General features: G+C 38.9%; 1 protein-coding gene across 1 annotated transcript in view; it reads right to left on the bottom strand.

The window, feature by feature from the left end:
* GMDS (GDP-mannose 4,6-dehydratase) overlaps positions 1 to 20,317 on the bottom strand; it is a gene marked incomplete at both ends in the record, with an annotated part of 414,283 nt that overhangs the window by 79,409 nt on the left and 314,557 nt on the right. Inside the window, one exon of the mRNA XM_080339750.1 lies at positions 761 to 879. Coding sequence (XP_080195876.1) covers positions 761 to 879 — 119 coding nt within the window. The remainder of the gene's footprint in view (positions 1 to 760; positions 880 to 20,317) is intronic.

Raw genomic sequence — 20,317 nt, 5'->3', positions numbered from 1 at the left:
AGCCTGTGGCTTTCCTCTCCCTTTTCCAGCTGAGATCGGTATGTTGATGCATGGGGCCCAGAGAAGATACAGAAGGAGGGAAATTGAAAAAATAATAAACAATAAAAATATAAATTACGGAAAGCGCTCACCAAGCCATCCTGGTTTTATTATATGGTCTTGAGAAGGAATTTTGTATTTTCAATCAAACTATGTGGAATATGCATTGTAAAGATTCTGCAACGACTGCTCAACATTTTTATGGCTTGTTAGGAGAAGAGCTAATAGGAATGTAGAGTGGGCTGCTTGCAGTGTGGCTGATGGGCTGACACACAAAAAGAACAGGGTTGGCAGGTGTCACCTCTTGAGATCACAGAGGGTGGGAGCAGGACTGTGGGGATATTACAAATCCAGGGGTGCAAAATAGAGAGTTGGGCAGAAAAGCCCTTTTTCAGCAAGGTGATGAATGGCACCCTGGTACTAATGTCATTGGAGTGGCTTCTGTTCCCCAATGTAAGGAGTGAAAGGGAGAACAGAGAATGAAGACTTGGAATATAAAATCAAGATGTACCCACTAACATGTTTTTTTTTTTAATGATATAACGGGCAACACTGGATTTATCCCTTGTGGCAGTCATTCATGCCCAGAGGATTGTGCGTTACAAAATTAGAAACTGAGAGGGAAAAAAGAAGAATGTAGAGAAAAAATGCTCTGTAACACAGCAAATGGAACAGGCTAGAAATGTTCAAATCATGGCTGCTATCTCATGTTCATACTTACACAATGGTTTTCCCAATGTGCTTAAACGACTTCTCCACAAATTCACGGACACTATGGACCTCCCCAGTGGCTATGACGAAGTCCTCAGGCTCATTTGTTTGCAGCATCAGCCACATGGCCTGCGGAAAGACAAACAAAGTCAGATTCAGTACACATGTACATGATATTATGTTACTGCATTTTTGATTTGGAGATAACTACACACACCCCAAGCTGGGGAAATTAGCACTTTCCTAACATGGTGGCTGTTAACCAGTTCAGTGCAACTCTGAAAAGAGTTGAATTATTTCTTATTATAGAAAAAGATGCTGTATTTGATTTTCAATTTGTTTCACAGCAGGGATTTCTGCAGGGGAGACTTTAATATGTTTACTTTTGAACACTGAGACTTGGTTTACTGCTCAAGAGCATGGATTCGCTTGTTTAAAGCACTGCATGAATTGACACAGATATGGGGAAAAGAACAAAATCTTGTAATATTTCAATCCAAAGTGCTGTTGTCTGTCTGTTATAGAACAATGTCAAACAGATTGAATCATGAAAACATGCATCCTTTTAGCTCTTTCTTCTGTCATGTTTGTTTTGGTTGAGATTTTAATTAAGAGTAAGTAATTAAAAAGGTAGCTAAGAATAGCCAACAGTGTATTTAATCAAATTAATCTGGTTTTCCTGCTGAATATGTGCTGAATGTTACATATTAAAGCACTGCAGCAGAAACTTTTTATGCAGGAACACAGAAAACACTTCTAGAAAAGTGAGACAACCATTAACATCTCTTTCAGAGAACCGTTTGCACAGTGGCAAAAATGCAGTAGATTTTCAAGTAAAAGTTCATGGGATTGTCAACATATTTGCATTTCACGGGAGCAGATTTGCTTCCCACGGCAATGTCTTTCCCAAAGTCCCCTCCCACAAACAAGTAATGATGGATGAGCACCATCTCTGGGGGCTGGCCAGCTAAGCCAGCATGAAAGCAAGAAAGCAGATGGAAAAGTGGCAGGCAAAGACATGTGTAACCTGTCTGTGGTATCACGGCAGGTACATTTTAGTTTTCTGATGTGCAAGCTGCTGCACTAGCAACTGGACTATTCAACTGCCTGGAAGCTGTAGGCAGACAGAATAATTATTACTTTAGATCAATCAAGATGATGTAAACACTTCATTTCCTTTGGAGAGGAAAAGGGAATACCTGTATGACATGAACCTCATTTAATAAATAACCAGAAAAAGGAAAACAAAATAATTCAGGTTTGTCTCCATATGGTAAAAAGGACTGTCATCTTCTCACAGTGTAATCCACAACGCTATTTGCATTGACCTCTTCACATCAGCTTTAAAGAAAACAACTTTAGTAGGTCCCTTGGTGGTAGTGGATACTCTGCAAATCAGATTAATAAAAGCTTTGGGACAGCTCGCTTTCTCTTGGTAAATACCACCTGAAATATTCAATTTCCTCCCCTTATTCTTAATAAATCAGTGTCCAGCATAGCAAGGTGATACATTCCACTTAAATGTTTCTATCTGCAAGTCATTTTTCTTCCCAGTTATTATTTTATGCATCTTCCAAAGTTTTGACAAGATTTTATTAACATGTTCCTTCTGAACCTTTCTGCTTCTTGAACGTGCGTGGAAGGCTGGGTTTTGGGCAACTGCTGTGTAAGTCCTTGACATTAATTGTGCTTTAGGGATATGACCTGCTGGGCAGGACAATGGCAGCAAATTTATTTTTCCTTTCCAGGGTTGAACATCCTAGACAATGACGCAGAAATACCCGACTGGCTGATGAAACTCCTTTTGTGGGGAGGAGATGTCTTAACTCGTATCTCTCATATGGGCTTTCTTGGAACACTGGGGTTTCCCTGCTGATTTGAGAGGTTGCCATAAATCACCAACTCCTGTTTTTTCATGACTGGACAAGCTTGCAGGATTCACAGTAGTAACAGCTTCACAAAAAGGTAAAAGGAATATCTGCTATAAAGTAAATCATAGTTCTGGTTCTCCTAGCCTAATCCCTGATTTCACAGACCTTCTGCTTTCATTAAGCAACCCAGCTGAAAACAAGAAACTTCCTCATATGAAAAGGCATTATTTGAGTGAAAAAGGATTTCCAAGGTTAGACAGTCAGTCAGAGTAAAAATTTATAGCAGTCCTCCTCCTGACTTTAGTGGATGTTTGCTGTGCTTAACAAAATCAAGGTCTCGCCTGCCTTTGTTTGAAATGTACACAGCACAACTGATATAGATGTAACGATCAAACCTCACTTATTGGTAAAAATCACCTCCCATCTGCAAATGCCACACAGGTTGACTGAATATGTAATATTAGCATAAGGACCTTCTGTTTATAATGCACTTTTGTAAAGTGAAATTAATATGTCTACATAAAAGGAGGATCAGAATTACAATTTTTTAAACTGTCCTTCCACTTTTAAATACCTCGGTATTGTAAATCATTGGACACAACTTTAGATTGTGGGTGGTTATGCTGAGACATTCAACATCCAGTGAGTATTTTGAATATTTACACATTAATTTTGTGTATTAGTATGAAATAGTGTCAGAAGTTTCTCTTTACTGTAAAACATGCATTGCATTGAAATGATGGATACAAAATACTAACAAAACTCCAGCCTTTGACAATTGGTCCCACTGGGTTTTATGCATTTGGATATATCATCTCTTGCCTACCATTTCAAAGAGCAAGCAATCACCATCTTAAAAATACAACTTAAATGACAGTAAGTTTCTAACGAGTCAACTTAGCAATTATCAGACAATGAAGACAGAGTTGCTAAAAGCAAGTTTTGCCTCAGCTCCTACCAGAAAAGAATGTTTAGATTAATTATTACTCAAGAATCTATCACTGCTGGTTCTTCTATTTTTTCTGGCATTCACAATTGTTGGCACTTGCAATTACCTCAATCAAATCAGGTATGAAAAATATGAACATGCTAAAAATTGCAAACAAAGTAAGTGATGGTTCTGTTTTGCTTTGAGGAAGGTGACCAAATGCTGTTGCTTTGCATAGGTCTGTATGAACAATCCATAAAAAAATGCAAAGGCAAGCCAGAGGATAGAAAAATCCTTGAACAAGCTCTGCATTCAAGTCTTTATTTCCACAGGTACAGCTTGGGAAACCAATGAGAAATCTGTGTATGTGCAGTAGCTATATGCTTTCCCTACAGCAAGCACCAGGAATGTGCTTCCCCCCACATCAGACTAATAAAGGCCCTTGACCTATCAATTTCTAGGCATTTCCTTTAAGAGTTCATATTGTACCAGACTCTGGGCTGAGAATGAGAGGAAAGGGGGAGATACAGCTCCAGGTTTATTTGTCATTACTGAATGGCTTACTGGTTTTAACAGAGGGGAAAAGCTTTGTTTAAATTTCCACTGAAAGTAATTAATGGTTATCGACTGGCAAATGAAGAACAGGTGACACTCTGAATTAGAAGATAAATGATCTCATGTTCTAGCGTGATAATGGGTTAGTAATTGCTACAAAGCCTCAGCCTAGTGCGTCCCATCATAATGCTAGATCATGTCCAGAACACAAAGGCCTCTGTGTGAGAGGTATTCAGCCATTCACCTCCCGATACAGCTGTGGAGTGATTTGCTCCATTTATTCTCTGATGGACTGCACAACTGAGGCAAAAGTTCACCCATTCTCACCTTCCTGTTCACATGCTGAACCACATGACCCATGACATGGCTGAACTAGGATAAAATCATTGCCCAGCTTTGGCTCTTGGCTATCTTTTAACCATCGCAAGGTCATATATTTTAGGAATTCTTGTGGTGCAGAAATGGAGAATATTAGATTTTCCTGTATTTCTTTGTAAAGGCTTTCTTTGGATGAGCTGACAGCAAGTAAAGAAATTACTTTTTTCAGTTCTATCACCCTCTCCTTAATTTTTTTGCTTAATCCAGTTAACAAAATGTGGGCAAATGTTGAAAAGGAGGAGAAAACTACTTTGGAAACAATTCAGGCTTTGGCTCTCTTGGAGTAAGACTATTTCTTTAATGGCAAATGTAACAAAACGTATTTTTCATATTTGAACTCTTTTTGGCTCTGGTCTAGTGAATCACAAAGTCTAAGGGCAATACTATGTAATCTACATTCAGAGACAGAAACCTAACCAGAGAGAGATACATAGCAAGTCTAGCAAGCGGACACACTTTTATGATTATGTGGACTAGGATATCTGTTCTGCATGCCTGAACCACAGCCTCTGCCAAAATCTTTCCTCTTTCATCTTTCCCCTCTTCCTTCTTCTGTGTATAAACCCTTGCCAGAAGTCAGCACCACTTTCAAGCAACATATTCAAAACACGAACCAGTCTTCTCCCTGCCCAAATGTCTTTGCTTACATAGTATTTGCACCTGGGCTACTTCAGGGGAAAACCCAAGCTGGACTAACACAATTCCCCTATAGGAACATTCTGTGCATGCCACTGTCATTATAGTTGTGATGTGTCTCCTTATCTTGAGCATCTGGAGTATGTTGTAGATATGTTTCACCATTAACTTCCAGTCCAGCATCCCAGTGAGAAAACATTTATTAACTGGGCTGTCATCCATGGATAACAAAGACTTAGTAGTTGAGGTTGTTTAACTCTATATATTTGATACTTTTCTTTCACTGTCTGCTCTAGCACTGTAAATTGTTAAAACAGGCTCATAATCAGGTATCTGCCTGTTTAAGAGAAAAAAGAAATGCAAATCCAATTTTCTGAGACTTGAAAACACAACCAATGGTTTCTGCTCATTTTTCAAGAGCATGAGTAATCCCTTTTCTTGCATCTCATGTGATGCAAGACCCACACCAGATATGACTGAATAGACACACAATGTGATATATGAAAAACATTCCTGTTGCTACTAATTACTATTGACTTGCACTGCTACACAGCATTTTTTCCCAAGCCCTATACTGTCAAAAAAATCTTTCATACATATTTCTAGGTATTATGCACAGAACTAAAGAAAAAAAACATAAAGAAAAAAAAAAAAAGAAATCAAACCAAACAAGTTATGTTTACTTTAGGAGACAGAACAGACTGTTGCAGCCTGATGCAGGGTGCATTGTCTATGTGTTTCAGAGACAAAGAAGCAGAGGCTGGTGAATGTCTAGCTCTACTTATCAATGGCAGAGGGCATGGGTTACCTCAGGACTGTCAACAATCAGGGAGCAGTTTCTGACTAAGTCAGAAAACACTACCACCCAGAGACACCCAAGAGTACATTATCACCATGTATAGAAATTCTGTCTTTACAGTATTCCATACTCTACTGTCTAGAAGTGGGAAGAAGAATTCAGTGGGTTGGACATGGTACTCTCTAGTGACTCTAAACCTAGCTATCTTGCTGGGGTCACCACTGAGAAGTAGAATTGAACATTTTGGGCCAAAGTATGATGAGCCTTTACAGGGATGTGGCAGCAAAGGAGAACCTTCTCCCCATACGGTGACCACAAAGACCTGGCATGACTGCTGTTCCTGCATGCATCATGAAGAGCTGTTCCCTTTGTGCCACAGAAGACAGGGCTATTGTAACACCTCCTTCTCTGCATTGTCCCAAACTCAATTGCACTGGCATGGAAAGAAGCTGCTTGGCATCCTCTGTGCTGCGTGACATGGGGAGATGTCATGCCCACACACTTCCTGCCTGCTAGGATGTGAAGCAGTTCCAGATGCCATCATCCAGCTTCTCCTGACACAACCCAGCTGACTGGCTGTGGTTTCTCAAGCTGCTACAGAAATGATCACAATTGATGATCGTGCCTTAGAGAAGTGGACTGGGGACATTGACTTGGAGCTCTGAACCAAAACTGACTTCCAGTTTATCTATTTATTTACTTTTGTAGGGGCAAGGAAGGAAAAAGAGATGCTACAATGGCTGAGTCACCCACATCAGATTGACTTCTGAGACTCTTAAAAGTGTAGGTGTGTACTGGGTGTACCCGGTAGGCATGACAGTGCGTTATATAAGGAGATTATATAATGAGACAGCAATACATACATATAATACACAACAGAGGAGAAAAAAAATCTCCTTATGCATGTTCTGCACACAATAGAGACACAGCACACATGGCTGGAAAACACTAATGAAGCTCAAGGGCAGTAGAAAAAAGTCATGCGATCAGAGTAAAGTATAAGCCAGCCCTGCCTGAAAGCCAACACAAAAGCATTGAGTGTAATCCCATGCTCCCTGCCACAACGGGAGTTCAGTCTAAGTAAAGACTGTTGCTTTAGTACTTGTTTCTGATGATGTTCTAAGGCAAGGCAAGCACGGCAGGGAGACTCTTGCCAAAGAAAACCACAAGGATGTGCTGCCAGGCATGCTGATACTCCCAAGAAGCCCATGACAGCAGGAATATGGGAGTATGCATAATCAATGTAGTCCTATGCTTTTTTTTTTTTTTTTTCCTGAAATACAATCCCTCTTCAGTTAATCAAAAAGTAGAGGTGCACACCCAATGAGCAAGAACCTTACTATGCTGTTAGAGTTTGTATTTGAAAGGCAAACTGAAGTTCATGACTGAGGTCACTGTCTATCATTGCAACAAGAGTGACATTTTTCATAATCTTACAGCAAAAGAGGTACTACCCAAGAAATGCAGGACACATGCTTCTTCCCTTCCCCTGAAGAGTCATCATCCTGTTTTCTCAGATCACCAAAAATCACAGCATCAGTGCAAGATCTGTTGCTAAGGAACCTCCCTTCAAGAAAAACCCTTCTGAACACCATTTAAGTATCTATCAGATCTCATCAGTTTAAATATATTTTTATATGCTTCTTCCTTAACAGTGTAATGTTGAACATAAGGAACCCGGTGTCTGTGTACAAAGCTTTTGCATTAGTGTTGTCCCTTCTGCTCATGTAGAGGAGACATTCACTACTTATGGCATGGCAGCTGCTTCCATTCAGAAGAGCGATATTTGCAAACTAGTTACAGCACCAACAGAAAAGGTATAAAATGAGAAGCAATCCAAGATAAAAAACTTTCCTCTGAGAGGAAAAATGCATAATTTGATAAAAACAATGGAAAATTCACATTAAGAATCCCAAGGAAGTAAACAAACAACAAAAATAACTTTTACTGATATACATATTAGAAGTCTCTTAGGCTATAGTTACAGAGATAGTATCTTGCAACTCATTTTATAAACTTTCTCACAGATTTTCAAAGTTACAGTTGGTAAATTGCCACAGCAATTTGAAGTATGCTTGCTGATTTAGCCAAATCCTATGGTTTGGCTTTAGATGTGAGCTTGTTCTGAGTTGAACTGTGTTCAGATCCATTAGTTTTTTTTCTTTCAAGTTAAAAGGGTATAGTTGATATATTTAAAGATAATAATCCAACAATTATAAAGTTACTAAGATAATAAAATACCTGATAATCTTTGTGGAGCATCTTGAATGAAAACAATATCAATGTCTTCTGAAACAAAAGCCCTCACATCTGTAGGAAATACTGTCTAGCTTTTCTCTTGTAAGCAGATAGGCCAATTGTTTTACAGATCTCAGTGAGGACTCATGAAACTTTAGTAGGCAGTTTTATTAATAAAAACCACAAGAATTATAATCCAGATAAACCTTAAAGGTCAGCCTTCCCTGTTAACGCAACACGATGTTTCTCACATGCACCTCAGTTGAACACAAAGTTCTCATTGTGTTAACAAAAACTAGATTACTGCTTCCTTTTTTTCCCCTTCCTTGTGTCACTGAGTGTCAAAATATTGTTCTTTCAATACATAGAAGTATTTGTATACAGTTTTATAACTGATCTTTAGTTGCTAGCTAGAGGCAAGAAAGAAACAGTAAAGCTGCTTATTGGGAAACCTCACCAACAATGAAAATTAATATGGTCCTTTTTTCCTGCCAAAAAAATCTGAACAAATTTTTTGGTCCACAATGGCTTGTTTATTCTTCAAATGGTTAAATTGAAAGTGACATGTGTGACACAAAGTAATTTAAATGAAAAGATACAGAAAGGATGCATACATGCTCTGTTTCTTTTGTTTTAATTTTGGAGGATATTGTCACAATTGCTAACAAAGGGGTGCCTTAAATTCTGTTTAAGAAAAAAAGGAAAGAGATTCAAAGTTAAACAGAGAAAAATGTGAGAAGTTTGAATTACAGAAAGTACATGTGAGTTTTAAGCACACGTACTTATGGACAAGACTATAGAAAAAATACATGTTTCCCAGGCTCCACCTAGCAGACAATTCTGAAAGATATATGACCCAGTTCCCCCTCCCTTTTTTCTTCCTTCCAGAATTAATTTTCCCTGCTATTTTTATACGAGTGAAAGACAAAATACCTTTTCACAAAGAAGCAGACTCCCATTTGACAGGATTACTCACTGCTAAAGTAAAGGGTTGTACCCAGGTTGCGGTGAGGGCAGAGAAGGCTTAGGAATCCATGCCAGGAAGAACTGACGAGTTGGGGCCACGATCTAACCACAAGAAAACAGACTAGGTTTTCAAGTCGAGTACTGGCATGTTTACTGGAGCAAAATGATCAGCCCCCAAATAATGATCACAGTGTAGATATTGATCACAGAATGTTTACAGTGCAATATTTGACTATGAAAAGATCCTTGTTCATTCTTCTGACACCTGTTTGCCTCCTATTTCTTTCCTGGATTGCTGAGACATTAGTAGCTGAGCACAAGCTGTTGTGCTTCCTTTGACAGAAGTCACAGGAGCAGCATGACCTATAGATCAAAGTACTACCTATTTCAACACAATCAAAAATGCTGTTATCTTTACCACGATTCAGGCAGTTGCTTTCTCTCCAAATCTTAATTTCCTTTCACAGAATCATAGAATGTGACGAGTTGGAAGGGACCCACAAGGATCATTGAGTCCAACTTCTGTCCCTGCATATGACAGCCCCACAGTTCACACCATGTGTATGAAGATGTTGTCCAGTCTCTTCTTGAACACTGTCAGGTTTGGGGCTGTGACATCTCCCTGGGGAGCCTGTTCCAGTGCTCCACCACCCTCTGGGTGAAGAACCTTTTCCTCATGTCCAACCTAAACCTCCCCTGGCACATCTTCCTGCCGTTCCCTCGGGTTATGCTGTTGCACTGCCTCTTCAGGTTGCTAGACTCTTCACTCAAGGTTTGTAGGTTTGCAGGGACCTGCCCAGTGTCTACCCAGAAAAGGTCCCTGAGTCAGATTAAACCACTAGTAGTACTGTAAAAAAATGCCAAGAGCAGCAGAGAACTATCAGAGCACAGGCAGATAGGCTCAGAGAAAATCAATCATTACTTCATAATGTTTATACATATTTGAGGGTATAATTGGAGAGGAATAAGAACAAGCCTTTAAGATAGTGAAAGTAACAAGGCAAGAGTACTAAGATAAAATTAATGACTTTTTTTTTTTTAAGAAAAATAAGAATGTAGAGTGAGTTAATAACTTAAAAATAACCTGATTTCTATGTTATAAATTACATCCTTACCTTCCCAGTTCTCAAATTTCCAGTATTCTTGTTTCATGCTTTTGAACACTAAGGCATTTTCTCCTCAGACTGCTACCAGTTTCCAAAGAATTTTATGGTCCTGAATAATAATCTTAAGCCATTACCTTGAAATGTTAACTCATTCTGGGGAAAACATTTACCATTCATTGTGTTCTTATAAAATTAGAATTACCCTTGTCTGAATAATCTGTGTAAATAAGAGCATGCTACCTTTAACATATAACTGAAACTTCACCTCCTGATTTTATTCCATTTTTCATTCCACTGGAGATGGAGGTAAAAAAGATATTCACCTATAAGTTATCATTACTTATGAGACAGTGGTAAAAGTACATATCAAACATGGTTTTACTAACTATGAAAAGCAAAGTATCACCTGAAAAAGTATCAAGATGTTAAAGTAATCTTATTCCTGGTTCTGTGGAATTTTTCTTTTCCTTTACCACAACATTTCAGGTGACAAAATTTTGGAATTTGATGCTAAATTATTTTGGTTGAGTACAGACAGAGACAAGAGCACAACTTGATGCCTCGAGGATATGGTAATGCAATACAGAGGGATTTATTTTCTTTTTTATTTTTACCTCATGTCACAAGTTCAATTTTAGGCCAACAGTACCCAAAACCACCACCATGTGCTACAGCAGCTTATGTAAAGAGTCTGGTGGTTTTAACTCAAGCCCTAGGACAGAGGAATCCACCTCACAGATTTGCTGGTACAGCGTTAAAGTTACTGTTGCTCTGACCATGTTCCTTCATGCTCAGGGTCGGATACCAGCTCATGGTCTATGCCATCTCAGATTAGGCCATGGGAATTTCAGCTAGAACAAGTTAATGGTAAAATAATCCCAGAAACAAAGGGATGTATTTTAGAAATCTGGCTGTGCAGCCCAGATGTGTGAAAAGGCAACAGGAAGATTTATATGAGCATGCTCTAAAATACACTTGGAGGGCACTTTGCACTGACCTTCCCTTTGCTTGTTCTAGTCATTTTGATTACACCATCACTAGCAATTACTACTTCTGCAACGGCAGTTACTTGCACTGAATCCTAAGTCAGGGAAAGGGAAGGGTCTGCATTAAAACTGTAAATATGGCTGCTCTCCATGGGCTAGTGTCAAAATGGAGTAGAAAATTTTATTCAGTTTGTTCCCAGCAATAAATACAGTCCTGGCATCCTGGATAAATCCTTCACATAACAGCATGTGTTCTTTTATGCACCCTGGGAGCGATTCTATTTAAAGCCATGGAATTGTGGGTGTGAGACTGTAAGCACATCCACTTACCCAAAACAAAATTAAAACCTGTCTTATATTAGAGTCAGGAGAGCTGTTACAAAAAATGCAAACCATATGAAGTTTTAAGTATACTTATGTTTTTTATCTGTCTCTGTGTAGCATATACAATTGACTTTCACTGCCTGAGATGAAGTGCTGACAAGTGTTTTACCATATTATTACAGAATACCCCAGTAGCATTATCACACTTCAGCTTTTGCTTGCAATAAATCACTGCTACATGCGTGTCAAAAGTCATCGCTCGTATCACATCCAGACCAAGTAAGGGCCCTCTTTCCCCAATGGACATGAACGAGACTCTATACACACTAGGTATTCTGCCATTAAAACTGGAATAACTCCCGCAGGCCAGACACCGGGAACAACGTTCCCACAAACATTACTTGGCGGGGGCCAGAGGTCTGTTCTCAGGCAAATAACAGTGGCATAGGCATGAGTCATTGCAGAATGCAATGGATTTATCACCACAATAATGACATTATCATCCCTTATGTGCTGGTTTCCATGTGCAAGTCCCTTTTCCTTTTTTTTTTTTTTTTTCTTTCTTCTCAGAGATTTATAACTCAACTGCTGAAACAGGCTGGGACAGAAAAAGAACACAATTTCTGCTCTGCATATTTTTTTTACTAGCTATACCATAAAACATATTCTAATTGCATAGGTCCAGATTTAGGTCCAGCCTGTTTATTTGTTTCAGTTTGGACAAAGCAAATGATTAGCAGACACCATCTCCAGGGTCCCAATCTCAGCAGTGAAAATGACTCTCTTTGTGGCCTTGACTATTAATCATATCTCCTAAATTTTGCTGTCTGTAAAACTGGAGTGATAATATTTATGCAACTAGAATGCTGTAAGAATGTTAAGGGTAACACAGACCTTTCAAGTTGAAGTGCATTATTTGTTACAGAATTAGACGCCTTTGCCTGCACTTTTATAGTGAAAAAAATATTATTTTTCCCACTAAAAGGTTGGGAATGCAAGCATTTTTCCTTACTACTAACTAGCTCTAGACTAATTAGAAAACAAATTAAAGGAACAAGGAAACCCAAGAATGAGAGTACACAGGAATGATTATGAGATTACACATTCCAAAACTCAATGAAATAGATATTCATTGCAATACAGCACATTTCTGTTGTGATGCAAAAGTTAATTAATAACTACTCAGGTGATCAAGATACTAATAAGCAAGCTACAGTGGTTTCTTGGTGTCTTTTTATCTCTTGTCTAACCTTCGGAAAATGTAATTTTTTCCCCTTTTGCACAATAATTGAGAGAAACCTGGAAATACACTCTTTGAATCTTTCTCCATACAAATGAGCTTCCTCCTGCAAACCCTGCCCAATTCTGACTTCAGATTAGATTAAATTTAATTAATTTCTACAGCCCATCAATGTGTAAGTAGCTCTCTGATACTGCAGCATTTTCTGCATCAGAACCAAGAGGTAGCTGTAAACCCAGGTGAGAAACAAAGTGTTGCATCAATGGTGAAGCCACTAAACTTATTAAAACTCCTCATGTAGTATTCTTCCCCTTTCCAGCACAAAGAAAAAGACTGAACAGTGAGACCATGTGAAAAGGGAAGGAAATAAAATCATCTAGCTGCACATCCCAGAGAAACATCTAAAGCTTGAGACTGTGGCGGTCAGACCTCCCTTGAATCCTTCTCTCTCTAGCTGCCACCTCTCCTCAGTCCCCATGCTGACCCCCTGAATCAAGCCAGATGGGACTGGCGGAGACATGTCAAGGAAGTGCTGAAAAGGTGACTTGGGTCTCTGGCAGCTAGTCTGGAGCTCGTTTCTATGCGAAATCTCTGGGGGCCGCTGCTTTGCAATTTCTCAGGAATGTTTAATTCTCCTCATCCCTTTGCTGAGTCTCTCTGGAGAGGTCACGGAGGCCTGTGACATCCCTGGAGGGCACTGCCTAACTAAATTAGCATGAGATAACTTTGGACTGTCTTCCAAACAAGAAAATACAAGGGAGAGAATTTCATTAAAAGCAGAAGACTAGGTGATCCAAGTTAATCCCAGCCCAGAGCTGCTGCAGAAATGTTCTCTGTTTATATTTTGACTTTACTCTCTGTCACAGAGTTCACTGACTATAATGGAAGCTGTGTTAAGTGCACAACTTGACCTCAGTTGACCAAATCTTAGTTTCATAAGAAAGACAAAAAGTGGGTTTGGCGGCTCTAAAAGGTTTGATCAGTAGCTTTATTGCCTGTTTGTGTGAGACTACGTAGGGTGCTGAGTAAATGGCAAAAGATAAACACTGATGTGCTTCTCTCTTTATATGAGCTTTTTCATCAGGAAATATGAACTCTTTAAAATGCAACAGTATTATAATTCATACATATACGTGTGTAGGCTTAGTATTCACTAGCAAAGCAAATATAACCAAGTCGCAGACTTGCAATTTTTTTTAAAGACTTGTGTACACAAAGTTTTGTTTAGGTTTCCTCGGTGTATGAAGGAAAAAAAAATTACCTCAGGAGGTAAAAAGAAAAATACAACTTAGAGAGAGGGAATACCAACATCTGCACACATTTCTGCAATAACGTTTCCTATGCAACTCAAGGGCAGGGTAAGACACATCGGTAGCTCAACACACCCAGCTATATTCCACCTCATTTTCCAGCACTGAGAGAATCATAGCCAACACCACACCAAATACCTCCAAACCAAGGATTTGATGCTCTGTATACAAATAGGATGGGGAGTGAATTAGAAATTTTTCACTCAGGCTGAGGTTATAATAGCTGACTCTAGGGAAACAGGAGATGAACTAAAATGCACCCAAAAAAACCTCATTGCCTGAGCTTGGTCTATTGGAAAAACTGAGTTGGTGAGACCCAAGAATTCACACTTCAATGTATTATTAAATATATTGGTAGTAAGAAACTGACACCTAACTTAGTGCAATATGAATTAAAACCATATTATCCTTACAAACCTGAAAGTAGAAAGTGAAATCTTTATTAAATGCTGTTTATAAGCCAGTCTTGTAAAACAGCATATTTTGGATATATTGGGACAAATACTTCTGAGAAGACAAGAAGAAAAGGATAAGGTACAAAAGTTCATGCAGTTCACATTAAGGACAACCCAACATGCTCTCTCCCTTCAGGAAGGAAATATTAGCATGGCCTCTTAGCTACACACTGAGAGCAACAATCTGCTGGAAAACATGACTTCCAGTTGACAGATCTTGGGGCACAAATAAGCTAAACTAGGCTTCTTACTCTTGGCATAATTGTCTCGTTTTCACAGAATGACTACTGCTTTTCCATGGGTTCCACTGAGTTTGTACATGCACAGTTGAAAATCAAAGCAAATTTTCCTGTGGAGCTTTTCCAGAAGAACTGAGTGTCTGTTTAGTAGGCGTTTTTTCTAGTCAAAGATGAAGAGATACACCAAAAGAGAAAGTTACAGCATGGGAGAGAAACTGGAGAAAATGCATGGAAATTAACTTTTCCTTGCACAGCGAGTACTCCTTCCCCCCTAATGTTTATTTCACCAGCAGAATCATACACTGAAATCAGGCATGTGGCCCAAACCCTGCCTCATGGAGTCAGTCAAATCTTTGCTATAGGCTTCTGTGAGGATGGAATTTCATTCCAAATGTAGGAGCCTATCATGGCCAAAGGTAAAAAAAGGGTGTTTTACACACAGGCTGTGCTTTTCTACTTTTGTGCCCCTCAGGTAACTGGTGCAATTAGATCCCTATTATTATATACTGGAAGGGCACATTTGGCACTCCATGTGAGTTTATGTACTTTAAAAAGTTTATGTACTTAAAAAAACAGAGGGAAAATTTAAATATAAGTTACATTCTTTCAAACTCCAGACTTTATATATAAACAGTTCAGAGCTGTTGTAGTCTGGTAAGCGAATAATTATGAAAAAAATAAAAAGCATGTGAAAGATATGATAAACTGGCAGAGAAAGATTGCTACATAAGAGTCTTACCTCTTTTTAATGCCAGAACAAGAGATAACAATTCATATTTGCATCCAAAAAAATAATCAAACTAACTTCAAATATTTGAATGATAACCACAAGGAAGGAGACCTAAATTTATAGCTATAGGCTTTTGTCTTTATTGTAGGGCTTCCTGGAAAGGTGCAAATAGGAAAATTAATCCAAACAAACTAAAGGTGTGATCTCAACAAATCTACTTATAACTGCATTAAATGCATCCATTGTCAGAATGAGAGTCGTCCCTTTTATCTACCTAAATTCAGAACATGTCAGTCCTGAAGACAAGCCCACATTGGGATTTGATGCAACTAAGCTGATCTGCTTTACAATGTCATCCAGGCTGACCCATCAGTGTACTGCACTGTGAGGAGCAATGTGCATGGTGAGTGATAACTCTTGGAGTTCTTACTATAAACACCAATTTTTTTTGCTTGTATTTAGATCTGAAGACAGCTCAGCTTGTGTTCTGCTTCCTCTCTTCCTTGTGTTCTTCTACTTTCTCCTTCACAAGTTTTAAATGGATACATATAGTCTGCACTGCCGTAAATTATCAGCAATGGTATTTTGAAGTATTTACCAGATAATCTGTTCTGTCTCCTGAGAAAGCAGCAAGTCAATGGTGAAAAAAATCCTTCCATTTTCAAATATGCATGCACAGAAGGACATGCATGCATGCACACTGTGTATCCACCCTCATATATCATATGAATATCTTATTATGTCAATTATTCTTTAACCCGCTTTCCGTTATTTCTGGGTAAAGGCAGCATAGAAATCTAAAACATTTCCATCATATCTGAGCTTGAATGTACCTTAACAGATCCGACCTAGACAGAGAGGAAGAATTTTGTCTTTATGTCACAGGGCAAGAAAGGAAGATACTTTTTTTCGCAACTCCTCCAGCAATTCAATGTCTGGAAGAGCAACAGGAAAGAAACCATGGTGACCTCTCTGAACTTATGGAAGCAGCTGCCAGCTCAGCAGGAGGAGCACTGTGGATGGACGGTAGTACCTAATGCTGGAAGAAGCCTTTAAGCCAGTTTTCTCTCTCTTTTTTCACATCCTCTACCCCTAAAGTATACAAATGGAAGAGCAAGAGAGGACTTTCAGAAATCTGATGAGTCAGCTTGTTATTAGACTGCATAAAGAAGTTGCCAAGTTAAAGTTTACAGTTATCCATACAAAATCAAAACAATATAACTATTGTATTGAGCAAGCAAGGCATAATTTTAAGATATGATTTATGTATTATTTCAACCTTCTCAAACACTTTATCTTTCAGCATACTGATGTTCTTGCTCTCTGAATTTAAACTTCTAAAAAATAATTAGACTTCTAAAAAAATTTGAACTTAGCAGATGTGAAAAAAACTTTTGTCTCATATGTAAAGAAAAATAACATGCAAAAGAAAAATGCTGACTTCAATAATTCTAGTTTTAAAGGTATCTTTGAAAGTCTTGTAGCCTGTTTTCACAATAGAGTTGAGCAGCAACTCATTTCCTCTACCTTTGAGAAAATGAAGTTATTAAAAGAAGAGCAAGTAAAATAAACAGAGAAGGTGAGTGGAATTTTTATTTTTTAAGATTTAAAGTGTGAGAATGTCAGTGAAACCAGAACACAGCTGACATCCTGATTCTGAGTACTTTAATACTCACATTTAACTTTAGGCATCAATGAGGTCTCATGCACATATAGATTGGGGAAATACATACTCTTGTACCAACATCACACAGAGATACCACATGGTACTGAACCATGACAGGTGGTCAGTTAAGGGTTTATTTTTTGTTTCTCCTGTTGTGAAGCCAATGGTGTTGGTGGGATTTTTTGTTGTTGTTTGTTTTTTTGTTTCTTTGGTTGGGGTTTTTTTTTGTGTTGTTTTATTTGGTTGATTTTTGTTTTGTGTGTGTGTGTGTGTTTGGTGGGGTTTTTGTTTGTTTTGTTTTGTTTCAGCCCAAAATCTAGGACAGTCAAGCAGAGGCCCTGGTTTTGCAAATACTTCAAAATGTAGGGTGTACACCAAACGGGGCTCTGCCCAGAAGCTTTATCAAACTCAGATCTTTAAAGAAGTTGTTCAGGCTCTAGTGCTCCAAGCAAAAGGCAGAAGAATAGGGAGGAGGAGGAGAGAAGGTGAACACTTTCTGGCATCTGACCAGGTTTAAAACTATGTTTCATTTTCTTAAACAAAACCAAAACATTCCTCCAACTTTGGGAAATCCCTAGAAAAACAACAGAAAACATTGTTTCAGAAGGCAATTACAGTTGCTAAAATGACACATTATTTATGAATGAAAGTTCTTAAAAGAGAGTAAACTAATTCTTAAGGACAACAGCAAACATGCATTGGACCTAAATTTACTCTTCCATTGGCACTGTTACACTGGCATTTCAATCCTTGAAGATTTGCACTATTGTAACAAAAAGCAGATCCAAGCCCATTATTTCTATCAGTGACAATGAAACACTATAACTGTGCAAAAGTCTTAGTAAACCACAAAATGAATGATTTAATCAGTAAAATGAAAATATAGACTGATCAGAAAATTCCTAATAGTAGTATGAGTAGTAGTAATAATAATGATAATGATAACTATGTGACCATACATTACAGGCATACATTATTCAGCTTCAAAAGGATGCCTCTGTCTATCAGTTGTATAAGCCAAGAATTTTGAAGTTATCCTGTTAGATGATATCTACAAAAGCACAGAGCTCAGCAACTGGATATGTGCCATGCAAAACTCCTGTTGTTAATTCGTAAATTTACAAGGGCTAATGTGTCCAGTCTAACAGCATCCCAATAGTAGCAATATGGAAATCAAAATAGTAACCACTAAAAATCAACCAGATCACAAGTCAGACTTAAGACTGTATGTTGTAATTAAAAACTCATTCTTTAATATGTGGTAAAAGTAAAGTGTTTATCATCAAAGTCAGATTTAAGGCTTTCCCTGCTGTCACTTTTAAACATGCCAGTTTTGAAAGCAAGAGTAAAAAACTTCAAACTGCTATTTCCCCCAGTCACATCTACTGTACACTAAACCAAGTTCACCATAGAAAACCTTCCATCTCCTGTTACATATTTAGTGTAAAATAGACACATCATTAGATTTTTAGTATTGTTTACTGATGAAACAAGATTTTTGCACTTTACATGTACATGGCTGCATGTCAAATAACTCCTGTATTCCTACCGGCTTGTTTCAACTGAAATTTGGCAAAGAGACAGCTGTACCCAAAATATTAAATGACTGCAGGTCTTGCTGAAACAGGAGTTGTCAAGGGGAGACATACCCTGTCAGACCACTGAGGGAATGGCCAGACCTGAATGTAACTCCTACCAGGTACCAGGGAAGGCACAGAGGAAGAAGCTATATTACAAAGGCTCAGAATACATTAGAAACTTCAAATAGAGCTTGCCACTTATTAGGTGCTAGAGACCTAAGCATGTGTTATAAAACAAATGGCTTGCTTAGAGAATTAGATCTTCAAAAAATTAAGTTCAGATTTGCCAGCTTTGGAGCAAGATTTACTGTGCAGGAACACGGTCTTTGATTTTTTTGTTTCATTTTAAATGCTGTTGTCTTGCATAACAACTAACACATAATAATTGCAAATGGGCAGGCTGAGGTTTGCTCTACATACCTGAGCAGCAATATGAAATATTGTATGAGTTTCCCCATCAGCTGCTCCTATCCTTACCAAGGCAAGTGCATGGGATGCTGGCAGGGAAATTCTTTGCCCTTCCAATCAGGTGGATATTACAGCACCAGTGTCCCAAACAGCAGATCAACCTGGTAAGAAGCTGAGGGCTGACAGCAGCTGGTCTGGAGGGCCACAACAACAGTAAATTGCTTCTCGCCAGGAACAAGGTTTAAACCAGGAAGCACAGAATCACAGAACCATTGTGGTTGGAAGAAACCCTTAAGATCATTGAGTCCAATCATAACTTAACACTGGCACTAAAACATGTCCCTGAGAACCTCATCTATATGTCTTTTAAACACCCCCAGGAACGGTGACTCACCCACATTCCTGGGCAGCCTGTTCCAATGCCAGACAACCCTTTATGTGAAGAAATGTTTCCTAATGTCCAATCTGAACCTTCCCTGGTGCAATTGAGGCGAGCTCCTCTCATTCTATCACTTGTTACTGAAACGACCAACACCCTCCATGCTACAACCTCCTTTCAGATAGTTGTAGAGAGTGATCAGGTCTCCCCTCAGCCTCCTTTTCTCCAGGCTAAACAGTCCCAGTTCCCTCAGCCACTCCTCAGAAGGCTTGTTCTGCAGACCCCTCACCAGCTTTGTTGCCCTCCCATCTTATTGCAGTTCATGCCCAGGTCTGCTGACAGTATCTACTTGCTTGCCTTAAGTCAAAGCAGGACTGCCCTGCCCTTGCCAAAGCAGGACTGCCCTGCCCTTGCCCTGGTGAGACCACATCTGGAATATTGTGTCCAGTTCTGGACCCCTCAGTTCAAGAAGGACAGGGAACTGCTGGAGAGGGTCCAGCGTAGGGCAACAAAGATGATTAAGGGAGTGGAGCACCTCCCTTATGAGGAAAGGCTGAGGGAGCTGGGTCTCTTTAGTTTGGAGAAGAGGAGACTGAGGGGTGACCTTATTAATGTTCATAAATATATAAAGGGTGAGTGCCACGAGGATGGAGCCAGGCTCTTCTGGGTGGCAAACAATGATAGGACAAGGGGTAATGGGATCAAGCTGGAACACAAGAGGTTCCACTGAAATTTGAGAAAAAACTTCTTCTCAGTAAGGGTGACAGAGCACT

The sequence above is a fragment of the Nesoenas mayeri genome (assembly GCF_963082525.1).
Source record: "Nesoenas mayeri genome assembly, chromosome: 2".
In the NCBI taxonomy this organism is placed as follows: Eukaryota; Metazoa; Chordata; class Aves; order Columbiformes; family Columbidae; genus Nesoenas; species Nesoenas mayeri.
Note: the sequence above shows the minus strand (reverse complement) of the source record. Positions and strands in the feature narration are given on the sequence as shown.